This window comes from Myotis myotis, unplaced genomic scaffold, assembly GCF_014108235.1.
Source record: "Myotis myotis isolate mMyoMyo1 unplaced genomic scaffold, mMyoMyo1.p scaffold_m19_p_4, whole genome shotgun sequence".
Lineage (NCBI taxonomy): Eukaryota > Metazoa > Chordata > Mammalia > Chiroptera > Vespertilionidae > Myotis > Myotis myotis.
In genome coordinates this window covers 52,855,832-52,879,064 of record NW_023416346.1, presented here as the reverse complement: position 1 = coordinate 52,879,064, position 23,233 = coordinate 52,855,832, and the positions used below count along the sequence as shown (strand labels likewise).

General features: G+C 41.3%; 1 protein-coding gene across 3 annotated transcripts in view; it reads right to left on the bottom strand.

The window, feature by feature from the left end:
* COL4A6 (collagen type IV alpha 6 chain) overlaps nucleotides 1-23,233 on the bottom strand; it is a 398,864-nt gene that overhangs the window by 199,751 nt on the left and 175,880 nt on the right. For all 3 annotated transcript variants that reach the window (XM_036305431.1, XM_036305429.1, XM_036305430.1), the window contains exon 3: nucleotides 22,140-22,223. In XM_036305431.1, the coding sequence (XP_036161324.1) occupies nucleotides 22,140-22,223 (84 nt within the window). The remainder of the gene's footprint in view (nucleotides 1-22,139; nucleotides 22,224-23,233) is intronic.

Below are 23,233 nucleotides of genomic sequence, written 5' to 3'. Positions count from 1 at the left end.
GGGAGGGGTCGCTGGCTGGTTTGCCCAGAAGGGTGTCCCGGATCAGGGTGGGGGTCTCGCTGGGGTGCCTGGCCAGCCTGGGTGAGGGGCTGAGGGCTGTTTTCAGGCTGGCCACGCCCCCCAGTGACCCAAGCTCTCAGCCTCTCCTTTTTTTTTTTATTCTGGGATTTATTTATCTTCTATAGTTGAAACTTTGTAGCCTTGAGTGGAGCCCAGGGCTGGCCAGGGCAGGTGGGAAGCTTGACTTCCTCCATCACCAGGGGGCAACCCAAGCCTCCTGCTCACTCCAGCTCCATAGCCACCACCATTTTATTTGGGTTAATTTGCATACTTGCTTCTGATTGGCTGGTGGGTGTGGCTTGTGGGTGTAGTGGATTGGCAGAGTGATGGAATGATTGTTAATTTGCATCTTTCTCTTTTAGTAGTGTAGATATGTGTTGCCCATGGACACAGACAATAGGGTGGTGAAGGGTGGGGTGGAAACTGGGTAGAGGAGGTCAATGAGGAAAACGGGGGCAACATCATAATACTCTAAACAACAAAAATAATTTTTTTAAAAAGTAGGCCTAAAAGGAAGTAAGAAATTAAGGTTTTATAAGTCTTTAGACCTTCAATGCAAGTTAATGTCATAGCTGAGAGCAGATTTTGCTTGGGAACTGTGTGCTGCGTATTAGTGTGTGTAGGAAGGAGGTATAGGCAGGAGGAGTGTGGTTGCACCAAAGTCATCAATCCCTTTAAGGTCAAAGAATAGGAAGGCAGGAAGAGAAAAACAAGAAAGTTACAATTTTTCCCATGGGTGTCCCTAGTAATGAAAATAATAATGAACCATGGTACGAGTAAAAGACCATCAGGGATCAAGAAAGAGATGTATGGGATTGGGGGCAAGAGAGATCTGCTTTGATTCTTAGCTCCACCACTTACATGCTGTGGGAACTTAGCAAATCACTTAATCTCTCTAAATCTTGGTTTACTCATTTGTAAAATGGGATTTAAAATAAATACCTACTCTCCAAGGCTACTGTGAAAATTAAATTAGATAGGGTGATGAAATATAATAGAAATAGATAGTTGTTATAGTTGGACAACCTAGTGAATATACTAAAAACCACTAGATTGTCAACTTACAAAGGGGAAAATTTGTGGTGTAATATTTATATCTCACTAAAAATATTAAATAAGACAGCATATCTAAAATACAATGCCTGGCACTGAGTAAGTACTATATAAATGGTACAACTATTATTCTCTCATTGGTTTATATTATCCTTATAATTTTTGTGATGATGATGATGATGAAAAAGATGACAATCATTATGTCTGAGAGCTCTGAAAGCAATACCTAGAAAAATAATACATCTCTGTGAGCAAATTAGTCAAGAGGAAAAGATGAGCGGGTGGTTTCTGGATACATGTAGATCACAGATGGGATTAACTAGGCTAGGAGCTCATTTGACATCTGTAGGAGGCCCAGGGGACCCAGGCAGCGGAGCCACCATTCCAAAATGAATAACAACTCCCCCCTTGGGCTCTATCAACACTTCTTTCAGGAGCCTTGGCTATATGTGGATCCAGATGGATATTGGAGAATCTTTGACAAATCATAGAACTTCCAAAAGCCATAAACAGCATAGACAGTTGGAAAATCACGATGGCCTTTATGTCACTTCTGTGTTTATTAAGCACCTACTGGAAGGCTTAAAAAAAGGCTGTTGTTAAAAATACATTTACAAAATTTGGAAACAAAGTTAATTTTTAAAAAAACTTTGAGTTGATGGCAAGTTCAAACTCAAAGAAAATAAATGCTGAATTTAAAATAAAGTTGTATTAACATAATTCCTTTTGAACTCAATTATTTGGGTTTTGTGCATTTAAAATATTATTTGGTTATTTATGTTAGCTAGATGGAAATTGTTCTCTGCACTTGGCAGGTCCCATCTGGCAATTTACTGATAGGCTGACCTATCTGCAACGTATGTTGGTTATTGCATATGGGCTGCAATGCAAGTAAGCAGGAGTGTAGGTTTTGGATGCTCAGGGATTTTTATTTAATAACATTTCTTAGTCTGGGTACAAGCTGCAGACATTTTGTTTGGAGTAGGTGGTGAAGAAGAGAAAGGAAAATCTAGCCATCATTTAATGCCCCAGTTGGCAGTACTTAGTGGCATGAATATTACAAATACTAGACATTCTATTTTTAATGGAAACAATTTGGTTCAAATAGCCTGGATGGTTATTACCTCATTTTCATTGAAAATCCTACCTCATTATGTTATTAGAATGATCAGTGATAATGGATGTTTTGAATGTTCACAAGTTTTCTAATAAGACTTAAGTTGTTTGCTTTTTCTAATGGCTATCCCTAAGGGACTAAATTCTCAGGCTAATATAAATGCCACTTGCAAATTCGTAAAGTTGGTGCTAGAAAGCATTTTCTGTACAAAGTTGCTCAAAGTTCAAGATGACTAAAAATGAAGTTCAACCAGTAGTTTGAGTAAAGTGAATTTATGTTGCTCACTCTGTCAAACCTAACAGATAGGCTCTGTTGATGCTAATGTTTGGCCACAGTCCCACTTCTCTCCCATACCTGGGAAACGAGGAATTGGAATGATTAATGGGTGATTACTGCTACTCCCTACCTTTCATAGTCCCTTCATTTATGAATAGAGGAGTGAAAATGCCTAGGACTCCTTTCTGGATACCTATTCCCATGAGCCTCTAGTCACCACCCCCTACCCCCAATCAAGCTCTTCTAAACCTATTGTTCCTCTAAGATCCCGCTCTAGTCTTATGCTCTCATCAACTACTCTTCTTTGTAGCAAACTATTTTCTTTATATTATCTGGACTTGGATATAAAACTGTATACAAGGGAAGACCAAGATAAGCTAAACATTAGTTCCACACTCAAGGGGCTCATACTAGTATATATCTCTATCATCTATCATCTCTTTCCTCTCTCTCTCTCTCTCTCTCTCTCTCTCTCTCTCTCTCACACACACACACACACACACACACACACACACACGGCCTTTATAATCCAGAAAGGGGGTTAAAAAACCACAACTTCATAGAGTTACATCTATAGCTCACTCTGGACTCCCAAGATGAAATGGTAGAACTGGATGATTCCTGAGGTGTCTTCTGGCTCTGTCATCCTGGAGTCTAATGCCCTCACTTTTTCCCTAAGTAAACACTCATTTGGGGGTGGAGCAAAAGACATTTGAGGACTTTCAGTTTGGAAGATGGCCCTAAGTTCCCAGGCTGTGTTTGTTTTTGTGTTGTGTTTGCTTCCTCCCAACTGCTTTCTCCCATCACTAAGGGCCAGTGACCACTCTGGTTTGGGCCATGAACATGGAAGGGTGGCGGATCAGTGGTTCGTGACTGCCCTGAGCCACTCCATGAAAGGTGGCCACCTCCCCCTAGGGCTGCAGAAGAAATTCTGTCACCCCTGCTGGAGCCACCATCTCCTGCCTGGCCAGGCAGGGTCCCCTTCTCTCAGTGGCAGCCTTGGGAAGTGACCCTGAGAGGGCCACTCTGAGAATCCCACCAGCCAGGTGCTTTGGGGCTGGTTGGGGTGGGAGTAGTCACTGTGCTTGTGGTTACCTAGGATGAGGTGAAGAGCCCCTGAGGTGACATGACCGTCCCTGGGATGGATCAAGTTCCCCTGAGGAATCTGGGACTGATGGAGGACCTGCGGGGGCTGGTCAAACTATGGGCCTGGGGGCAGTTTGCCAGTAGGCTATAAATGAGCCTGGGGGAAAAGAGGGGATAGGGGCTGTAGGGGCTCTGTGACACTCCACTGTTTGGTTTTCCCTAGGGACCTTGGAGGACTTCAAACCAGGCTCCTCATTTCATGAGGGAGGGTGGAGACAGGCTTCTATCCTGCTCTCATAGCTCGAGCTGGGTTTGGACTAGAGTTGGAAGATAAGAACTTTTTCTTACTCTGGGACCAATCATTTGGAGCCATAGACCCCCACTTCCAATAATGAATTTTTCAGGAGACTAAACTGAAAACCATGCCTCAAAACCCAGCCTATGTTAGGCATCATGAAACTCCAGGTGTTTTTATGCTGGTGAGCCTCTATGAATCTCTATGTTCTATCTGTGTAAGGGTGGGCACGTTTGGGGTTTGTGGGGATCAATATTAGTATCTGTTTGGATATATAGGTTTAGGTATATTTCTGAGTTTATGGAGTGGCTGAATGAGTTTTAAGAATAATACATGTTGCTCTAAATGGACATGTGTGGCTTTTCTCTCTATGTATGCTCAGTTAATAATTCAACTAATTTGCAAAGGCTATGTTTAACCCCTGGCGCCCTTCCCTCCCAGAGCTTTGTGAAGTTTAAGGCTCTGTTCTTATAGCAAAGGGGCCCTGCCTAGGGAGCCTGTTCAGACCTGTTTCTTCCTTTTGTTTGCTTTCTTTTTGTCTCTCTCTGGGGAAACCTGGCTCCTGAACCCTGGTTACCCCTCATTCCATTCTGGGCCCCACAGCATGTTTCTCCACAGCTCTCTCCTTTGCACATAGCTTTACTGGCATTCCCCAGCAACATGTGAAGGGGGTAGAAATCACTGACTGGTGTCAGCTCCAAGCAGGAACCCAACTAAAACAGTGGAATGCCAAGTCACTACAATTACTTGAACTAGCAAAGACATGTACAGGGACAAACACCACGGTTTCTTTGATATGGATGATAACCAAATATATATCCCTGGGGGTCTAAAGAAATGAGCATTTTTCTTTGTTTTTCAAAAATTAAATGTAAAACTAAGCTTGTAAAGCTGAGGATGCAAAGTGTAAAAGCTGTCACGGCAAAGCCAAGTGCACAGTAAGAGTCTGCTATGGTCACAGTGTGTAATTCAGGGTAAGGGCACAATCCTAAGGTACTCTATAGATTTCTCCACTGACCACGTTTAAAAATATGTCTTATGTGAAACAATGTCTTCCTTCTTTCATAATTTCCCAAACCTTCCTTTTCACTCATAACTTCCAAAACAAAATGTGACAAGTAGGAAACATGCTCTGTCAGAACCCATTGACTTCGTCTTCTCACTGGGCACTATAGTATCTACAGGAGCTTTTAACATCACATAGACAGAAGCACCTCACAGTTCTTTCTGTAATCGAGACAGGGTCACCTCAATGCTGCTGATTCCACTTGGGTTTGGGTTGAATTTTCCTCAGTTGGGATCAGTAGGGACTACCCAAAGAAGATAGTGGTTTCCAAGGAGCTACAGGAATGTGAAGGAAAAGAACTAGCACAATCTTGCAGTTAATTAAAAAATAGAAAGCTGACACATCCATCTAAAATGAAGACAAGCCCTGATCATCAAATCACTATATTAGGTAAATGTGGATGTGTGGATGTGCGTCTGTGTATGTGCTCAAGATCGGAAAGAATCATTTAAAAAAAGATATGAGCTGAGCAGCAGAAAATGCAAACTTTTCATTTTGTTGTGCTAGGAAATTTTGGACATAGCAAGCTCTAAAAATAAGGAGTGTTCTATTTGCCTGTCATGTCTATTACTCCTATCCACTCTGCTCAACCCCCACTAAGTTAATTTTCTTAAGAAACAATTTTGCCATAATATTTTTAAAAAGAGTTTCTTAATCACTCTAGTCCATACCAGTCTCTCCTTTTGAGGACTTGTTCTTTACCATTCAGACATTCAGTCCAGATGCAGTGCTGTATAGCACACTGCTGTGTGTGTGTGTGTGTGTGTGTGTGTGTGTGTGTGGTCTTCATAAATAGAGGTCTAGGATCTAGTGCTTATAACGTTTGAATTGCCCACAGTGCCTTCACCAATATGTAGCCCCCAGAATGCTTTGTTTGTTGTTAATCCTCACCCGAGTATATTTTTCTATTGATTTTTAGAGATAGTGGAAAAAGGAGGGGGAGGGAGAGAGAGAGAGGAGAGAAACATTGATGTGAGAGAGACACATTGATTGGTTGCTTCCTGCGTGTACCCAAAACCAGGACCGGGGATCAAACTTGCAACCCAGGTTTGTGCCCTTGACCAGGAATCAAACCTGAGACCCTTTGGTGCACCGGCTGATGCTCTACCACTGAGCCACACATGCCAGGGGTCAGAATGCTTTTTGAAATGTTTGTCTAGTGGGCTTGAAAGTCATACAATACAGTAAGAAAAATAAAATATAGAGCATAGTCTAGGACCTGTATCTCTAAGAGTAAAGGTGATCATTAAATAATTGTTAAAATAAAAGCTTTTAACAATTGTTAAATTGTTAAAATAAAAGCTTTTATTCTATTAAAATATGCCTCACTTGTTAAAATAAAAGCTTTTTTGAAAAGATGACAGTGAAGCAAATTTCTGCAAAGCAATGCACATTTTTCCCCACTGACTCATATTATAGCTTAAGAGGAACACCATGCAATTAATTTTATTAAACATTCTTGGAAGACTTGCATTAATAGAAGTCTTCTCAGAATAGACACCAAATTACTTTCCTGACATACACTTGGTAAGTTCATGTACACACATTCTTAACTCCATTGCAGTATAGTTCATACAGTGAGTGGCCCACATACAGGAACAGACACGAATCAGAACTGTAAAAGACTGATATGACTTCTAACAAAACTTAAATCACAGATGAAAACTGGCCTTTCCATATGCATGGATTTAATTTCTTTAACTCTTAAAAGGCACTGATATTAGGAAAACATTTTAACAATGATATAAACAGATGTTACACATACACCCTAAGTTATTAATACTTCTCACTGGGGCAGGGATAGGATGATTAATTTGTTGATATCTGGCCCACATCTTCTTAGCAGATTTTATTCACTACAAGTATTGCTCCATTCACAACAATCCAACCTCAACGAGTTTAGCTGATTATGATAGTGGGATTTAAAGCCCATTCCACATGGTATAAAGAACAATGAGGAGGAGAATGGAATATTTGGTTCAAATCTCAGCTATGAGACCTACATGGGACCTTGGGAAAGTGTCTTAAACTCACTGGAATTGAGTCTTCTAAGTATTTTCATATTTAAAGCAAGGGAAAGGGCATTCACAAGCATGCTGGGAAAGCCTTTTATAAACCATACTAGAGGCCCAACGTAGGAAATCCGTGCAAGGGGCTTGGCCCTTGCAGCTCTGGCTGCCTTGGCCAGCCCTTGCAGCCCCTCACAGCCCCGGCTTTGTCCAGAAGGTTATCTGGACAGTTGTTCTGCTGTTCAGTCTAATTAGCATATTAGCTCCTTATTATATAGGATATGCTGCTTGGGGCTTGGATCCAACCTCCCAAGCTTGTGATTTTATGGTTTTTAAATTTCTTTGCTGTCTCACTTATCCCAACTTCTGAGATCACCATTGCTTGATTTTATATAAAGTTGTCAAGGTGAAACTCCCAGGTTGGTGGCATGACTGTTCTATAGGGAAAAAGCAGAAGTTTATAAATATTTATTTTATTTTATTTTTTAGAATAGCTATGCTTTATTTTTTTAATTCTTTATTGTTGAAAGTTTTACATATCTCTCCTTCCCCCCCCCATTGACCTCTTCCTGCCTGCTTCTGCCCCCCAGCACATGTCCCCAGTAGAAATATTTTTCTTTTTTTCAATGTTGTTTTGCCTCTGTTTAAGGATCCCCATCTACTTAAATGTGGTCTAGGCCAGTGGTCTCCAAATATTTCTGATTGAACACACTTTTCTTGTTAATCATGATGGCTTTATTATATTATTATCTAGTATTTCAAGGCATAATATACACTTAAGGCAAGATATTTCATATTTAGAATGGTTGTAAATCCATATCTCATACAGTCTAATTGACTATTTTTGCATTCCCTTTTTGCCAATTTCTTGTCAGGTATAATTGGATTGTTGTGGGTTTTGCTTCATAATGAAGCCGAGGAAAAACTATAGGAGTAGGAAAAGTGTGAACACTGACATTTCCATATACTTACATTATCAGTATTATCTTCAATACATGGTTTATTTGCATGAATCTTCTTAAGTCACTTGTCCATTTTGTGAGGGTTAATGCAGTTAGATAATATAATATACTAGAGGCCCAGTGCATGAAATTCATGCAAGGAAGGGGGTGTCCCTCAGCCCGGCCTGCACCCTCTCCAAACTGGGACCCTTTGGGGATGTCCAACTGCCAGCTTACTGCCCTCCCCTGCCACGACCTGCCTTCTCTGCCGGGCCTAGCCTCCACTGTGCACATGGCCATCTTGTGATGGCCATCTTGTGATGGCCATTTTGTGATGACGTTAAGGCGTGATACATGAGGGCGTGATGGCCACCTAGGCCAGTGGTCGGTAAACTGTGGCTCACAAGCCACATGTGGCTCTTTGGCCCCTTGAGTGTGGCTCTTCCACAAAATACCATGTGCGGGCGTGCACATACAGTGCAATTGAAACTTTGTGGCCCATGCGCAGAAGTCGGTATTTTGTGGAAGAGCCACACTCAAGGGGCCAAAGAGCCGCATGTGGCTCACGAGCCACAGTTTGCCGACCACTGACCTAGGCTATTATTACTATAGATGAGTCTACTTAACTGGGATGAAGGGAAATAGCAACATCTCTGGTACACATACAGAAAAAAGTTGAAGGCCTCATGGTCACCCCTTCTATTTTGTGGGCTCCCACTTTTTCCTCAGAATATCTTACAAATCATATGTAACAGGAAAGCCAAGAACAGACCCACCAGAGAGGATGTGAGTGGCAATATATATTATATATTTTAAAGGCTTAATAATAGTAATTAGTAATAATTAATTAGTAATAATAATAATTTTTACATAGTGCTTAGTGTACTACACTGTTTGAACTACTTTACATAAGTTAAATAATTTAATCCAAATTTTAATTTATTTCTATATTTTATCAATTTAAATGGAAACAGAAGTTGTAATATTTTCTTTCGTTATCCATATAGATTGACTCATATGGTAGCACATATTACAACTTCTATTTGAACACACTTTTTAGTTAAAAAAAATTTGAGCATGCCATTTTGGAGACCACTGATCCAGGTTCTGATATTTAGAATCTTTGGATAAGTGGGATGCTTCTATAAAGTACAGCACAGCAATTCTTTCCAATACCCTGTTGCTGTGGTTTCATACCTGCTGACAAATGGCAAAAAATGGAATTAGTGACACAGGTTACAAGTCTAGTCAACTGGAAGCAAAGGGGAGAAACTGGGTGAGGAGGCACTGATGGGGAAATGGAAATGAGGGATGGAGAACTAGAAGTGCTTGAGCAAGAGGGAAGAAAGCCTGGAAGGAGAAAGGAGGAATTTAGACACAGGAGGAAAGAGAAAATAAGGAGAGGAAGGAGTAAATAGCTGCAGAAAACAAGGAGAGGGAAGGATATATCGCACACTGGCATGCAAGATGTTTGGTGACCCATATCTTGATAGCTAATGTCTCTGACATATGGATAAGCAGGACCAATACAAAGAAAACAGATTTCCCTAAGGATCTATGCACACAATTTCCCCCCAGGTATGCAGAGTGAACCTGCCTCCTCTCATCAGACAGGCACATGCAAATTATTCATTCAATGCACGGATAAGACAATGCTAAACCTAAATAATGGGTCTCTAGAACTGTAGAGAGAATAATTCCTAGGCAGGGAAGATATTTTGGGAGTATGGACAATGAGAAGATATTCTTATGATTCTTTTCAAATCACATCAGCCATAACCAAGGACAAAGAGCACTCCACATTCCTGAGGGATTGCAGGACCTGTTAGGACTTTAGCTATTAGGAACTTCCAGTGTCAGCAGTAAAAAAGCCATAGCAAACAATTTACATCTGAGGCAGCTGCCAAGACACCACTCCAGAGGGTAGAACACTTTCAAACATTGCCCTCCACATATCAATGAAACACTAAAAAGCATGATAAGACACTCTAGGGGTAAGGAACTGTCACGATACAGTAACATGGAGTCTGATTTAAATAATAAGAACTGGTGTGTTCTTCAAGATCATCCAGCCCAAACCCCACATTTTACTAATGGGCAAATTGACACCCTGAGAAGAGGAAGAACCAGGTCAATGTCATCCAGTTGTCAGAGGTCAGATATGGCACTTATGTTTCCAGATATAAAGAAGTATTCTTGACTCTATAGCTGTGTATTTATCTCCTCCCCCAGATGCTTGGCTTCTCTATAACTGAAGCTTCCCTCACCAGCACAAATAACATATCCTCCAAATCCCAAACTGTCCCATTATCATCAAAGAAGGGATTAAGATAACCATGAACATCTGTTGGGCTACAATTGCATCTTGAGTCAGTGTTGAGACACTAAGTTCTAACATTATTATCAATTCTTGACAAATTAAGTAACTATATTTAAACACACAGGAACCCTTGGTTTTTTACCTCCCTCCCCTACTGCCACCCAATGGCTATTTCCATGCACAAACATTATTCTTCTCTCCCCACAAGGAAGAGGAATAAGAAAAACTTAAGACCATTAATGTTGCATAAGGTTAAGAGGTTTTTAACAAAGGTTTGGTGGAGAGAAGGGTGAAATTAATGTCAAAAGAGAGTTTTGTGTTTATCTTTGACTCACAAGTATTCATAAATGTTCTCATCTTGGAGGAATAACAAATTGCTGGAAGTTAAACAAAAAACATTTTTGCCAACTCCCTCCATGGGTAGGCACAGAGTAAGAAGCAACCCGACAAAAGAGGAAGTCAGATTCATAAACTCAGGGAAGTTAGGCAGAGCAGATTCACAAAGTAATCTGTTGGAACCAGAGTGTGGGAAAGAGCTACAGCCTTTACAGCTAACAGGGTCTTAAGAAATATAAGAAAATAGCTGCCATGGCTCTTTGACTTCTTTTGGCAAAAAGGAATCTTCCCTAGACAGGAGACTCACATTTGCTCCACAGTGACCTAACAGCTAATCCAGGATGTGGAGAGTATGACTGGAACTATAACCATCAAAATTAGCTTTTTGGTTCCTCAGTCCTTCATGAAACAGTTTGTAGTGCTTAGTGTTTCGGCATCTAAGAATACCTAGTTTCTGCCCTTTAGTTCCTAAGGTTGTGGAGCACAAACAAGTCAGTAGACTGCTGTAGTTTAGCATTAGAGAAATAAGAAAAAGTATAGATAACCTGAGCCTTGCAGGTAGTGGAAAGCTTCATGAGGAGGTGAAATCTGTGTTCAATTTTAAAGAATGGGTAAATAGAAGCAAGTCAGAAGAGAAAGAGTAAAGTGAGTGATGAAGAGTACATGGAAAGGGAGTAGCAGGTGTAAAACCTGGAACATATTAAGACAACATAGCAGATTTGGTGAACTGTAAATAGTTCACTTCATGTGTATGGTTTTGTTTTGTTTTCTGAAGGAGGAGGATCTTAGTGATTACAGATAATATTGGAGAGGTGGTAGAGGGCCAGGCCAAGGAGGACTTTATAAGTGCACTAGAGTTAAGAGTTTATTATGAGATTTATGGGAAGCCATTGAAGGATTTTAAGCAAGAGTTTCATGATTACATTTGTGTTTTAGCAAGATTATTATAGCGAGGTGGCAAGTGGATGGGAAAGAGTGAGACTGTAGGTTAAGGGACCAGTCTCAAGGATATTATGGTAGTTCATGCAAGAAACTATACAGGCCTGGATTGGAGTAATAAGTATGGAATAAAGTGGATGGATTTGAGCTCTATTTATGAAAATGAAAGGACAGAATTTGATGAGTTAGAGATGATTGCGGGAAAAGGAAAGAGAAGACAAGAATGACTCCCAGGTTTCTGGCTTGACCAATGGCATTTATGATGATTTCATTTGCTAAGATGGGGAAGAGGTAAGTAGGATGTGGTAAGGAACACATCTGGTAGGGGTTGATGGTTGAATTCTGTATGAGACATGTTTATGGTGCCAGTGAAAATCCAAGCAGAGATGTCCAGAAAGAAATTTACAATCCTGACTGGAAGCTAAGGAGAAAGGTCTAGGTTAGAGATAAAGATTTAATATTTGTCATTGTATGTGTGGTAGCTTAAATCCCTGGAATGTATGAAACCCCACTGCAAGAGACCTACAGTGAGAAGTGGGATGAGGCCAGAACCCTGGGAAGTCCCATCAAAGTAGAAAAACAACTAAGAGAGAATAGCATCATGACACCCATAATTAAGAAATCCAGCACTGCAAACTGTTTCATGAAGGACTGAGCAACCAAAAAGCTAATTTGGATGGTTGTGGTTCCAGTTGTACCCTCTACATCCTGGATTAGTTCCTAGGTCACTGTGAAGCAAATGCGAGTCTCCTATCTAGGAAGGATTCCTTTCTGCCAAAAGAAGGCAAAGAGCATGGCATCTATTTTCCAATATTTGTTTAGACCCTATTATCTGTAAAGATCCTATGTCTCTCTCACACTCTGGTTCCAACAGATTACTTTATGAATCTGCTCTGCCTAACTTCTCTGAGTTTTTGAACCTGACTTCCGCTTTTGTCTGATTGCTTCTTACGCTGTGCCTACCCATGCAAGGAAGTGGGAAAAATGCTTTTGTTTTACTCCCAGCAATTTGTTCTTCCTCCAAGATGAGAACATCCTAATAAAAGTTTAATACGCTAAGTATCTGTTTGTTTGACCTTTCAATGTGTCGTTATGATGCGTGCTGACCACCAGGGGGCAGATGCTCCAACAGGTAGGTTAGCTTGCTGCTGGGGTCTGGTTGACCGGGACTGGGCCAGATGGACTGGACACACCCTGGAGCCCTTTCGTGGTCCCTCCCTGGCCCCAATCGTGCACTGGTGGGGTCCCTCGGCCTGACCTTTGTCCTCTCGCAATCTGGGACCCCCTTAGGGGATGTCGGAGAGCTGGTTTCAGCCCAATGCCCACAGACCAGGCCGAGGGACCCCACCAGCACAAATATTCTAGTTTATGAATAATTGTGAGTCAAAGATAATCAAAAACTTTCTCTTTTAACATTGATTTCAGGAACAGATAGAATCAGGAAATAAGGAGGTATCTCTTGCTGCAGAGAAGTCAAGGAAGATACAAATGAAAAAGTTCTATTACATTTGGCAACAAGCAAGTTAATGGTGACCAGTGTTAGGAATGAGGTCAGCTCATAGAGGGCTGAAGAGTGAGAAGGCAATGAAGGGAAAAAGCTTTGTGCAGGCAGCTGGAGCAAGGCCTGGCCACCCAAAGAGGTCATCTATACTAATAAAAGGGTAATATGCAAATGGTCAGGATGCCCTCATGTGTAATAACCAAACAGCAGGCTGCTTGTGCAGGAGGCATATGTGGGTGGGGACTTGCAGCATCGGGGACTTGCATCACACCATCACAATCCATCACCAAAAGACCTGAGGCCTGGTGGAGTCCTCCGTGCACCTCTGCCGGTGGTCCAGAGGCCTCTGTGTGGCCTGGCCCAGGGTAGGGCCGGTGGAGGCCTCTGCATGGCCTGGAGGCAGGGCTCGGTGGAGGCCTCTGTGTGGTGAGGCCTGGGGGGTCCCTTGGCTCCATGCGTGAGGCCTAGGGGTCCTGTGGCTCCACACAGCATGGAGGCAGGCCCCCGCCTCCAGCCTACCTCTTTGGGGCAATCCATTGAGGACCCCCGGATGGGTGGGTGGGACCTACCTCTTTGGGGCGATGGCTTGTGGGGCTCCTACACTGTGACAGGGCACAGGCCAGGCAGGGTGACCCCCCAAGTGGACAAATTTCATGCACCAGGCCACAATATAGTCTTTCACTTTGAAGCAGTAGAGGATAAGGACATTGGTGTGTGTGGTAGTGGTTTGGCAGGACAGGTGTTTGGGGATACAGAGGGAGGATGGAAAGATGAACACAGGAATTGCTTAATTCAGAAAGAAATGGAAAAAAACCTTTTGGTAGCCATGGCAACAGTTAGTTGACACAGGGAATGCCAGCTGTTTGCAGGAAGAGAGTAAATTGAAGGCCTAGTGTTGTCTTTTTATTTATTTTTTGTCTTTTTTCTTTATTGATTAAGGTATTACATATGTGTCCTTATCCCCCCATTTGTACCCCCCCCCGGCTCATGCTCTCACCCCCCCAGTGTCTGTGTCCATTGGTTATGCTTATATGCATGCATACAAGTCGTTTGGTTGATCTCTTCCCTTTCCCTCTGAGGTTTGGTAGTCTGATCAATGCTTCGCTGTCTCTGAATCTGTTTTCGTTTATCAGTTTATGTTGCTCATTATATTCCACAAATGAGTGATATCACGTGATACATATCCCTCTCCAACTGACCCACCTGGCCTAGCACAATGCTCTCCAGGTCCATCGATGCTGTTGCAAAAGGAGTTCCTTCCTTTTTACAGCAGCATAGTATGCCATTGTGTAGCTATACCACCGTTTTTTAATCCACTCATCTGCTGATGGGCACTTAGGCTGTTTCTAAATCTTAGCTATTGCAAATTGTGCTGCTATGAACATAGGGGTGCATATATCCTTTCTGATTGGTGTTTCTAATTTGTTGGTATATATTCCTAGAAGTAGGATCACTGGGTCAAATGGGAGTTCCATTTTTAGCTTTTTGAGGAAACTCTATACTGTTCTACACAGTGGCTGCACCCGTCTGCATTCCCACCAGTAGTGCATGAGGGTTCCTTTTTCTCCGCATCCTCACCAGCACTTGCTGTTTGTTTATTTGTTGAAGATAGCCATTCTGACAGGTGTGAGATGGTACCTCATTGTCATTTTGATTTGCATCTCTTGGATGATTAGTGACTTTGAGCATGTTTCATATGTCTCTTGGCCTTCTGTATGTCTTCTTTTGAAAATTATCTATTTAGGTGTGTTGCCCATTTTTTAAAAAAATATATATATATTACTGATTTTTTACAGAGAGGAAGGGAGAGAGATAGAGAGTTAGAAACATCGATGAGAGAGAAACATCAATCAGCTGCTTCCTGCACACCCCCTACAGGGGATGTGCCTGCAACCAAGGTACATGCCCTTGTCCGGAATTGAACCTGGGACCCTTGAGTCCGCAGGCTGATGCTCTACCCACAAGCCAAACTGGTTAGGGCATGTTGCCCATTTTTTGATTGGGTTGTTTCTCTTCCTTTTATTAAGTTGTGTGAGTTCCTTGTAAATGTTGGAGATTAAACCCTTATTGGAGATAACATTGGCAAATATGTCCTCCCATGCAGTGGGCTTTCTTGTTGTTTTGTTGATGGTTTGTTTTGCTTTGTAGAAGCTTTTTATTTTGATGTAGTCCCATTTGTTTATTTTCTCTTTAGTTTCCATTGCCCTAGGAGCTGTATCGGTGAAGATATTGCTTTGGCATATGTCTGAGATTTTGCTGCCTGTGGATTCCTCTAAGATTTTTATCATTTCCCATCTTACATTTAAGTCCTTTATCCACCCTAAGGTTTTGTGTGTGCGTGTGTATGGTGTAAGTTGGTGGTCTAGTTTCATTTCTTTTTGCATGTATCTGTCCAATTTTCCCAACACCATTTATTGAAGGGATTGTCTTGATTACATTGTATGCTCTTGCCTCCTTTGTCAAATGTTAATTGAGCATAGTGGTTTGGGTCAATTTCTGGGTTCTCTATTCTCTTCCATTGGTCTACCAGTATATGTCTGCTCTTGTGCCAGTACCAGGCAGTTTTGAGAACACTGTGAAGGCCTATTGTTTAATGCACCTGGGCTCTGGAATTCATGAGAAATGCATTTTGTGACAAGGAAGTGGAAAAATACAGGTAGGAGATAAAGAATTAAGAAACTTAGACTCTTTCACTTTAAACTTAGTCTTGTCTTATAAACTCTCCAGCTAGTACATAGTTTCCCAAGCTATAAATCAGGGGTAAATGGTCCTTATCTAAGGGACAATCCAAACATTCCTTGCGGTTTGGCGTTATCTATAATAATGGTCCTTTACATGGCATGGATAAGTAAGAGTTCACCATGCTCTATATTAACACCAGAACACTGTTAAAATAGGGAAAAATCTAAAATAGTATTAAGGAATAGTAAGCTCATAACCAAACATTCCTGCCTGTTCCCAACTCAGACAAACATGCACCAATGGAACATAATGTTTTCAAATCCAGTAGGGAAAAAGGGAAGGGATAGAAATGTCAACCTAACATTACCAGGTATGCCATTTTTTAAAGTCGACATTTTCCTAATGTATGTTAATAAGGTTGAGTTGTTAACAGGCTAGTGATCTTGGGCAAATCACTTATCAGATTATTTGTAGCATACAGATAATAATACAGAACTTAGGATATGAGCAACTAAGATGGCGGCATAGGTAAACACCGGGAAATTATTGCCTCACACAACAATTGAAAATTACCCCAAAGGACTGAGCAAACATCATCCAGAACAACAGGAAGGCTGGCTGAGTGTAAATTCCACAACTAGAAGGAAAGAAAAGCACGCTGAGAGCCAGAGGCGCTGCGGAGGTGAAGTGCAGAGGTACGGCGGCGCGCGCGCGAGGAAAGGGGGTGGCGCCTGAGGACGCGGCTGTCTTTTTGAATCACAAACTCCCGATGGCTCTGAACTCCGGTTCCGGGAAGTCTCTGGGGACCCAGGTCTCATACGGGGAGAAGCTGGTCTGTCCGGCAGCGAGCGAACTTGAGGGCGGCTTTCCCTCAGAGGTGCTTGCAGCCGTTACCGGAACACTGAGACGCGCGACTCCGGGCGGGAGAATCGGCCATGGCCGCTTTCTCCGCCCTCTGACTCCCTGAGACCCCGCCCCACCCAGGCTGCCGCAGAGGCTTTTGCATGTGAATGTACCTAACTGCAGCCGAACCAGGCAGACCTGGAACTTCCAAGAGAAGGCCCAAGGCCCCGCAGCGGCTTGCATTGCTTCACAGCTGAGCCTCTTCGTGGCTCCTGCTGTGTGGCCTCAGGCAGAGGCTGAATTAGCACCTCCTTAGATCCAGGAGCCACTGTACCCAGTGGTCAGAGGGGGTCCATCCAGACTGCAACTCCTCAGATCCATAAGGGACGCACTCAGGGAGCAGACTCAGTGAGCACCAAAGCCCCACTGAAGCAAGTCTTGCCCCAGAAGGGTGTCTTCAGCACAGAAGTTCTCCCACTTTAGACACAGCTGATTCTCACAGCCAATTGGCCTGGAGGTCAATTCCTCCCAGTGATTCTACAACAACCAAGGCACCAAGAGTGCACCAAGAGTGTCCACCCCAGGTAACTGGGGAGGCTGAGCTACTGGGCCCTACAGGACACCTGGCGCACAGGGCCACTCTATCAACACAGGGAAACTGCCAAAATGCGGAGACAAAGAAACAGGTCACAAATGGCAGAAATGGAGGAAAGCAAACGATTGGATATAGAGTTCAAGGCCACGGTTATAAGGTTTTTCAAGAATTTTATGGAAACCGCCGATAAATTTAATGAATCCCTCAATAAGTATAGGGAGACCATGGAGGACATGAAAAAGGACCAACTAGAAATTAAGCATACACTGACTGAAATAAAGAATAATTTACAGAGATCCAGCAGCAGAAAAGAGGATCCCAAGAATCAAGTCAAAGATTTGAAATACAAAGAAACAAAAAATACCCAACCGAAAAAGAAAAAAGAAAAGAGATTCCAAAAATATGAAGATAGTGTAAGGAACCTCTGGGACAACTTCAAGCGTACCAACATCAGAATTATAGGGGTACCAGAAGGAGAGAGAGGGCAAGATATTGAAAACCTTTTTGAAGAAATAATTACAGAAAACTTCCCCTAGCTGGTGAAAGAAATGGACTTACAAGTCCAGGAAGCGCAGAGAACCCCAAACAAAAGGAATCCAAGGAGGACCACACCAAGACACATCATAATTAAAATGCCAAGAGCAAAAGATAAAGAGAGAATCTTAAAAGCAGCAAGAGAAAGACAATCAGTTACCTACAAGGGAGTACCCATACGACTGTCAGCTGATTTCTCAACAGAAACCATGCAGGCCAGAAGAGACTGGCAAGAAATATTCAAAGTGATGAATAGCAAGAACCTGCAACCAAGATTACTTTATCCAGCAAAGCTATCATTCAGAATAGAAGGTCAGATAAAGAGCTTCACGGATAAGAAAAAGCTAAAGGAGTTCATCACCACCAAACCAGCATTATATGAAATGCTGAAAGGTATTCTTTAAGAAGAGGAAGAAGAAAAAGGAACTCTTACCATTTGCCACAGCATGGATGGAACTTGAGAGCGGATAAATACCACAGGATCTCACTCATTTGTGGAATATAATGAACAACATAAGCTGATGAACAAGGACTGATCCAGAGACGGAGAGGCATTGATTGGACTGTTGGGACTTGGAGGGAAGGTAGGGGAGGGTGGGGGTAAGGGGGAAAGATCAACCAAAGGACTTATATGCAAGCATATAGGCCTAACCAATGGACATGGACAACGGGGGGGTGAGGGCATGAGCGGGGGTGGGGGGGGGTAGAGGGTAACGTGGGGACAAGGACACATATGTAATATCTTAATCAATAAAAAATATATTAAAAGAAAAAAAAATAATACAGAACTTAGGAGGAGAAGATGCTTTGGAAAGTACAAATCAGTGTACCAACACTAGGAAAGGGCTTTTAAAGGTAAAGCATAGCTTTGAGAAACCAGTTCAAGATAGATTAAGCCAAAAAAAGATTGGATTGCAGGTGTTCAGGAGTGCTAGGTGTTGTGTAAATGTCATAGTCAGTTCAAAAGGACTTTGACAAAAGAAAAGTACACACTGCCCAGCACGCTATGCACTTGATGTTTCTCCAAGGCAGGAGGCAGGCCTGCCAAAAGCTGTAGTATATAGCAGGGATGACCCAACATTCAGTTCCCCTCCCAGCTCTCAGAGGTCAAGAGGAACAGCTTGAAATCCAAATGGGTGCTCTCTTCTCACCTAAGGAAAACAGTCTCAAATCTTTCTGACATCTGCACAAAAGTGGTTGTGAGGGGCTGCCCTGCAGGGTCAACAGTGCTTGGGCCAGTTAAAACAATCCTGCTTGGCCCTGAGAATGTAAGAGTGTATGGAGGATGACAAAAAGGACCTAGTGTTATGGGTGGCTTCAAGCATCTGTGTTCACAGGATCTGCCCCATGAGCACTGGCTTCCTGATGTACTTGGGAAATAGGACATCCCTGCACTTGACTCATGAAATACAGTTTGGTCTGGTTCAATAACCTTGACCCAGAAACTTCAGAATTCACAAATAAGCTTTTGGAAAACATGTTTAACTGTGTGGACTCTGAGTCTTTTAAATATTGAAAAAAAAATGTGTGGTGATATGTTATTTTCTCCATGCCACGCTCCTTCAACCACTCATGTTTTCAAAGGAGAAGCCAGACTTGGGATCCAGATGTTTGGAACCCAAACAAGGGCTCCTTGAAGAGGAAATCCATTGACTTCTATCTTCAAAGATCAAAATCTCAGCGAGGAGTTAAACCATGAGGTCATTATAGGCATGTTTACTTGGTGTAGGACTAACCTCCATTTAGCAATATATTAACATTTTCTTTTAAAGGCTCCTGAACCCAGCAAACAGTCCAGAGCTGCTTCTCATTTTCCTGGCTGTGGGGTCTGACCAAATACTTCCTGCCCCCACAATCAATCAGGAAATGCCCTATTACTTCAAATCTCGTGTGTTTCCACTCGGGCCATTTTTATTTGCCATATCTTTCAGAATTAACGTAAGTCAATAAGAATCACCCTTAGTAAAGTGGACAGAGAATAAGTTCAGGAAATTCACAGAAGAAATACAAAAGTGCAATGAATATATGAAAAGATGCTTAACTTCACATATAGTCTGTGAATTGGGATGATTTTAGCCTACATCAGCAAAAATATCAAGTGCTGACAAGGGTATAGAAACATGGACACTCTTCTACAATGCTGATTTGAGTGTAAATTATAATAGCTACTTGGTAGGGTAATTGAGCATTAGCTTTGAAAATTTAAATGCTTATTGCACTTATATATGGTAATTCTGATCCTTAGTATCTATGCTTGAGATGCATACAAGGTGGCCTGTTCAAGGACTTCCACTGTAGCACTACCATTTTTTTTTTAAATAGCAAAAACTTTATAACAACCTAAGTGTTCATCAAAAGGGGAATGGCTGGAATAATCTAAGGGGTAGAGAAGAAGATTTTAAGGACATATTAAGTGGAAAGCAACGATAACAAAAACACACACAAAGGCACAGAAGGTACACATATGATTATATTTTGAGGAAAAACAGAAAATGAAACTTTTAAATACATATTTGTACATATCTCTGATGATTATGCACAGAAAAAGCCCAGAAAGACAATAGTGGGACCGAGAGAGCATCAAGGGAGACTTTTGTGTTGTCTTCATTGCTTGCTGTGGAAGATCATTTGACTTTGAGTGGTGGGGACACAATGCAATATTCAAGGATTGGCAAAAGTTTACAATTGTAATACAAATAAGTAATACAAGAATAAACTGTTTCATGTAATCATAACTGTAAACTTACTATTGCCCTTCCCTATACAGATCATGTATCATAGAAATGTACACTTGAAACCTATATAATCTATTAAACAATGTCACTCCAATACATTTAATAAAAAAGAAAAAAGAATGTATTCAACATTTATTGCAGAATTATTTTTCTTTTCTATTTTTAAATTATAGACAGATGTTTTCTCCTCCTCCCCCCAATATGTTCCTATTGATTTCAGAGAGAAAGGAAGGGAGAAGAAGAGAAATAAAAACATCGATGAGAGAGAAACATCTATTGGCTGCCTCCTGCATGCACCCTACTGGGGATCGACCCTGCAACCCTGCAATCTGGGCATGTGCCATAACTGGGAATTGAACCAGGGACCTCTTGCTTCATGGGTGGATGCTCAGCCACTGAGCCACACCTGCCAGGCTAGAATTATTTTTTTAAAAGTATTTCCTGGTTGCAGAGCAGAGACAAGGGCATGGATCTTGGTGGATACAGTGAACATAACTTACCTGGAAGTCAGTAGTGGATAAAGTAAATAGGGGAGAAATCAAAGGACCCAGGATTACAAATAGTCCAAATTTGTAATCAATTTGCTGTATGACCCCAGGAAGTCATTTTCCTTTTCAGAGTCTCTGTACAATCAGTGGATAAGTTGAGAAGCTCACTAAGTAACCTTCCTTTTCTGATATTTTATGATTTTCTAGGTCTATGCCTTCAATGTAAAATGGGTCTGGTTATTTTTGATGACAAGATGGCTTTTTTATTTTCTTCTCCAAATTCTGGCACAGTTTGACATTTCACTTTACTGCAAATGGAAGATGATTAAAGAGAAGGTGGAATGGTCACTCTGTTCCCCATTTGGCTGTTTTTGAGGGTTTTGTTGACCTGTTTGTGTTACCTCCCTTTGACTGAGTAAGCTCTTAGGCTTGTTGAGTGTTATTTAAGTGCAAATACAAGGCTGAAAGTTTGAAAGTTGAAAGATCTGAATTCTATAGTGTAGCCATAAATTCTGGAAACATTTATTTATTTTTTTTACAGATTGAACCTCCCCTTGAATACTTTCCTGAGTTACACTATAGATGCAGATTTATTCTGTAAAAATCAGAAATACAAATAAGAACATATGTATATACAAGTATTGATGGAAATGCTGCATCCATGCTCTGTATTTATTGCATTTGCACATCAATTTGAACTGTGCATTGCTAATAGGGGACACTACATTGAATATATTACATAATATTTTAAACATTCTGTTTTAATATAATGTCTATAAGTCACTCTTTTTCTATACTTACCTATATTTTTGGACTTTATGGCTACCGTGCATTCTGGATATTGGATTAGTCATAATCCTACTCTGTAGATAACACAATTGGACCACTTAGTCCCCAGAGTGATAAGAAAGAACCACATGGATATAAATGAGCTATAATAATTTACACATATCTACAAACATATCATAATCCGGTTCTGTACAACCTAACTGACTTTTGAAAATACTCCAGATGAAACCTTGAGGAAACCTTGGCATTGAGTCAATAAAGGAAACCTCTTTCTGGTCCCTCAGAGACTTTGACCAATTTAATTCTGCCTATCATTAGTTAGCAAAGCTTCTTCCAGCTGGTCATCATCGCTTTACTTGTTCCACAGGGTCATAAGAGGAAATTCTAAGCAGTTTAATTCTAAAGAAAACACACACACTTCAGATAACAGCTTCTGTGACTGTTTGTCTTTCAACAATGAAAGAAGCAACTTACTCTCACTCCTTTCTCCGGAAAGCATTTACAGCCCCAACTGCAGTCTTGGCCTCCACATGCCTTTCCATAGGATTTCTTCTGTCCCTATTAAAAAAAAAAAAAAAAAAAAAAAAAAAAAAAAAAAAAAAAAAAAAAAAGAAGAAAGTTAGTAAACCATGTGAAACAAGAATCAATGTTGCCCCAAGGAACTTAACCCTTGGCCATATTTCTCCTAACCAAGTAAATTTATTTGATGGTGTCATGAGTCACATGAAATAAAAAGTCATCTTAAGTCCATACCCTTTTAAGTCAGGTTTATACCTCACTCAATAGCTGGTTTGGTAGCTGGTTTGTGGCTCAGATACCCCCTCATTGGTAGAAATTCTAGTCACAAAATACAAGAGAATTTCTTTACATGTGGCTCAAAACCCTGACATAGCCTGGTGCCCCAGTGGACTTATGTATTTTCAATTATTGAGAAAACAGTGGCTGTAAGAGAGAATTTTTTTAAAAAATCAAGTGCTAGAAATGCAATGATAGATAAAAATGGACACTCTGTATTCTGCTCTTAGAATTCTTCTCCTCAGGCTCCACTTTTAACACACAATTCAAATTTTACAATGACCCCCTATGCCCAGTTAGTCAGATCCAAACTCCTCAGGTGATATTGTACCTTCAAATTCTATAACTTCCTTTTTTCTTCTGTGTTAATATGTTGTTGTTGTTGTTGTTATCATTATTATTGTTATTAGCTGAATTTCTATAAGACCCCCTGCATGCTCCTGACATGTGCTGACCATCTCCAACCCTGGCTTACTCCACTTCAATTCACTGGTATTCATTCTCTTTAAAAACTTAAGTCTGTTTCTGCCTCAGGGCCTTTGCCCTAGTAGTTACTTCTGCCTGGAATGTTCTTCCTTAGATGTTTTTTTTATTGCTGGCCTCTTTTCATCATGCTGGTCTCAGTTCAATCCTGACCACTCAACCTAAGGTAGCCCCCGGTTACTTACAATCATATCACTTATCTTTCTCACATTAAACATTCTGTCTGCCCCCACTAGAATGTAAGCTCTGTGTTAGTAAGGACCTTATCTATTTTGTCAAACATTGCATCC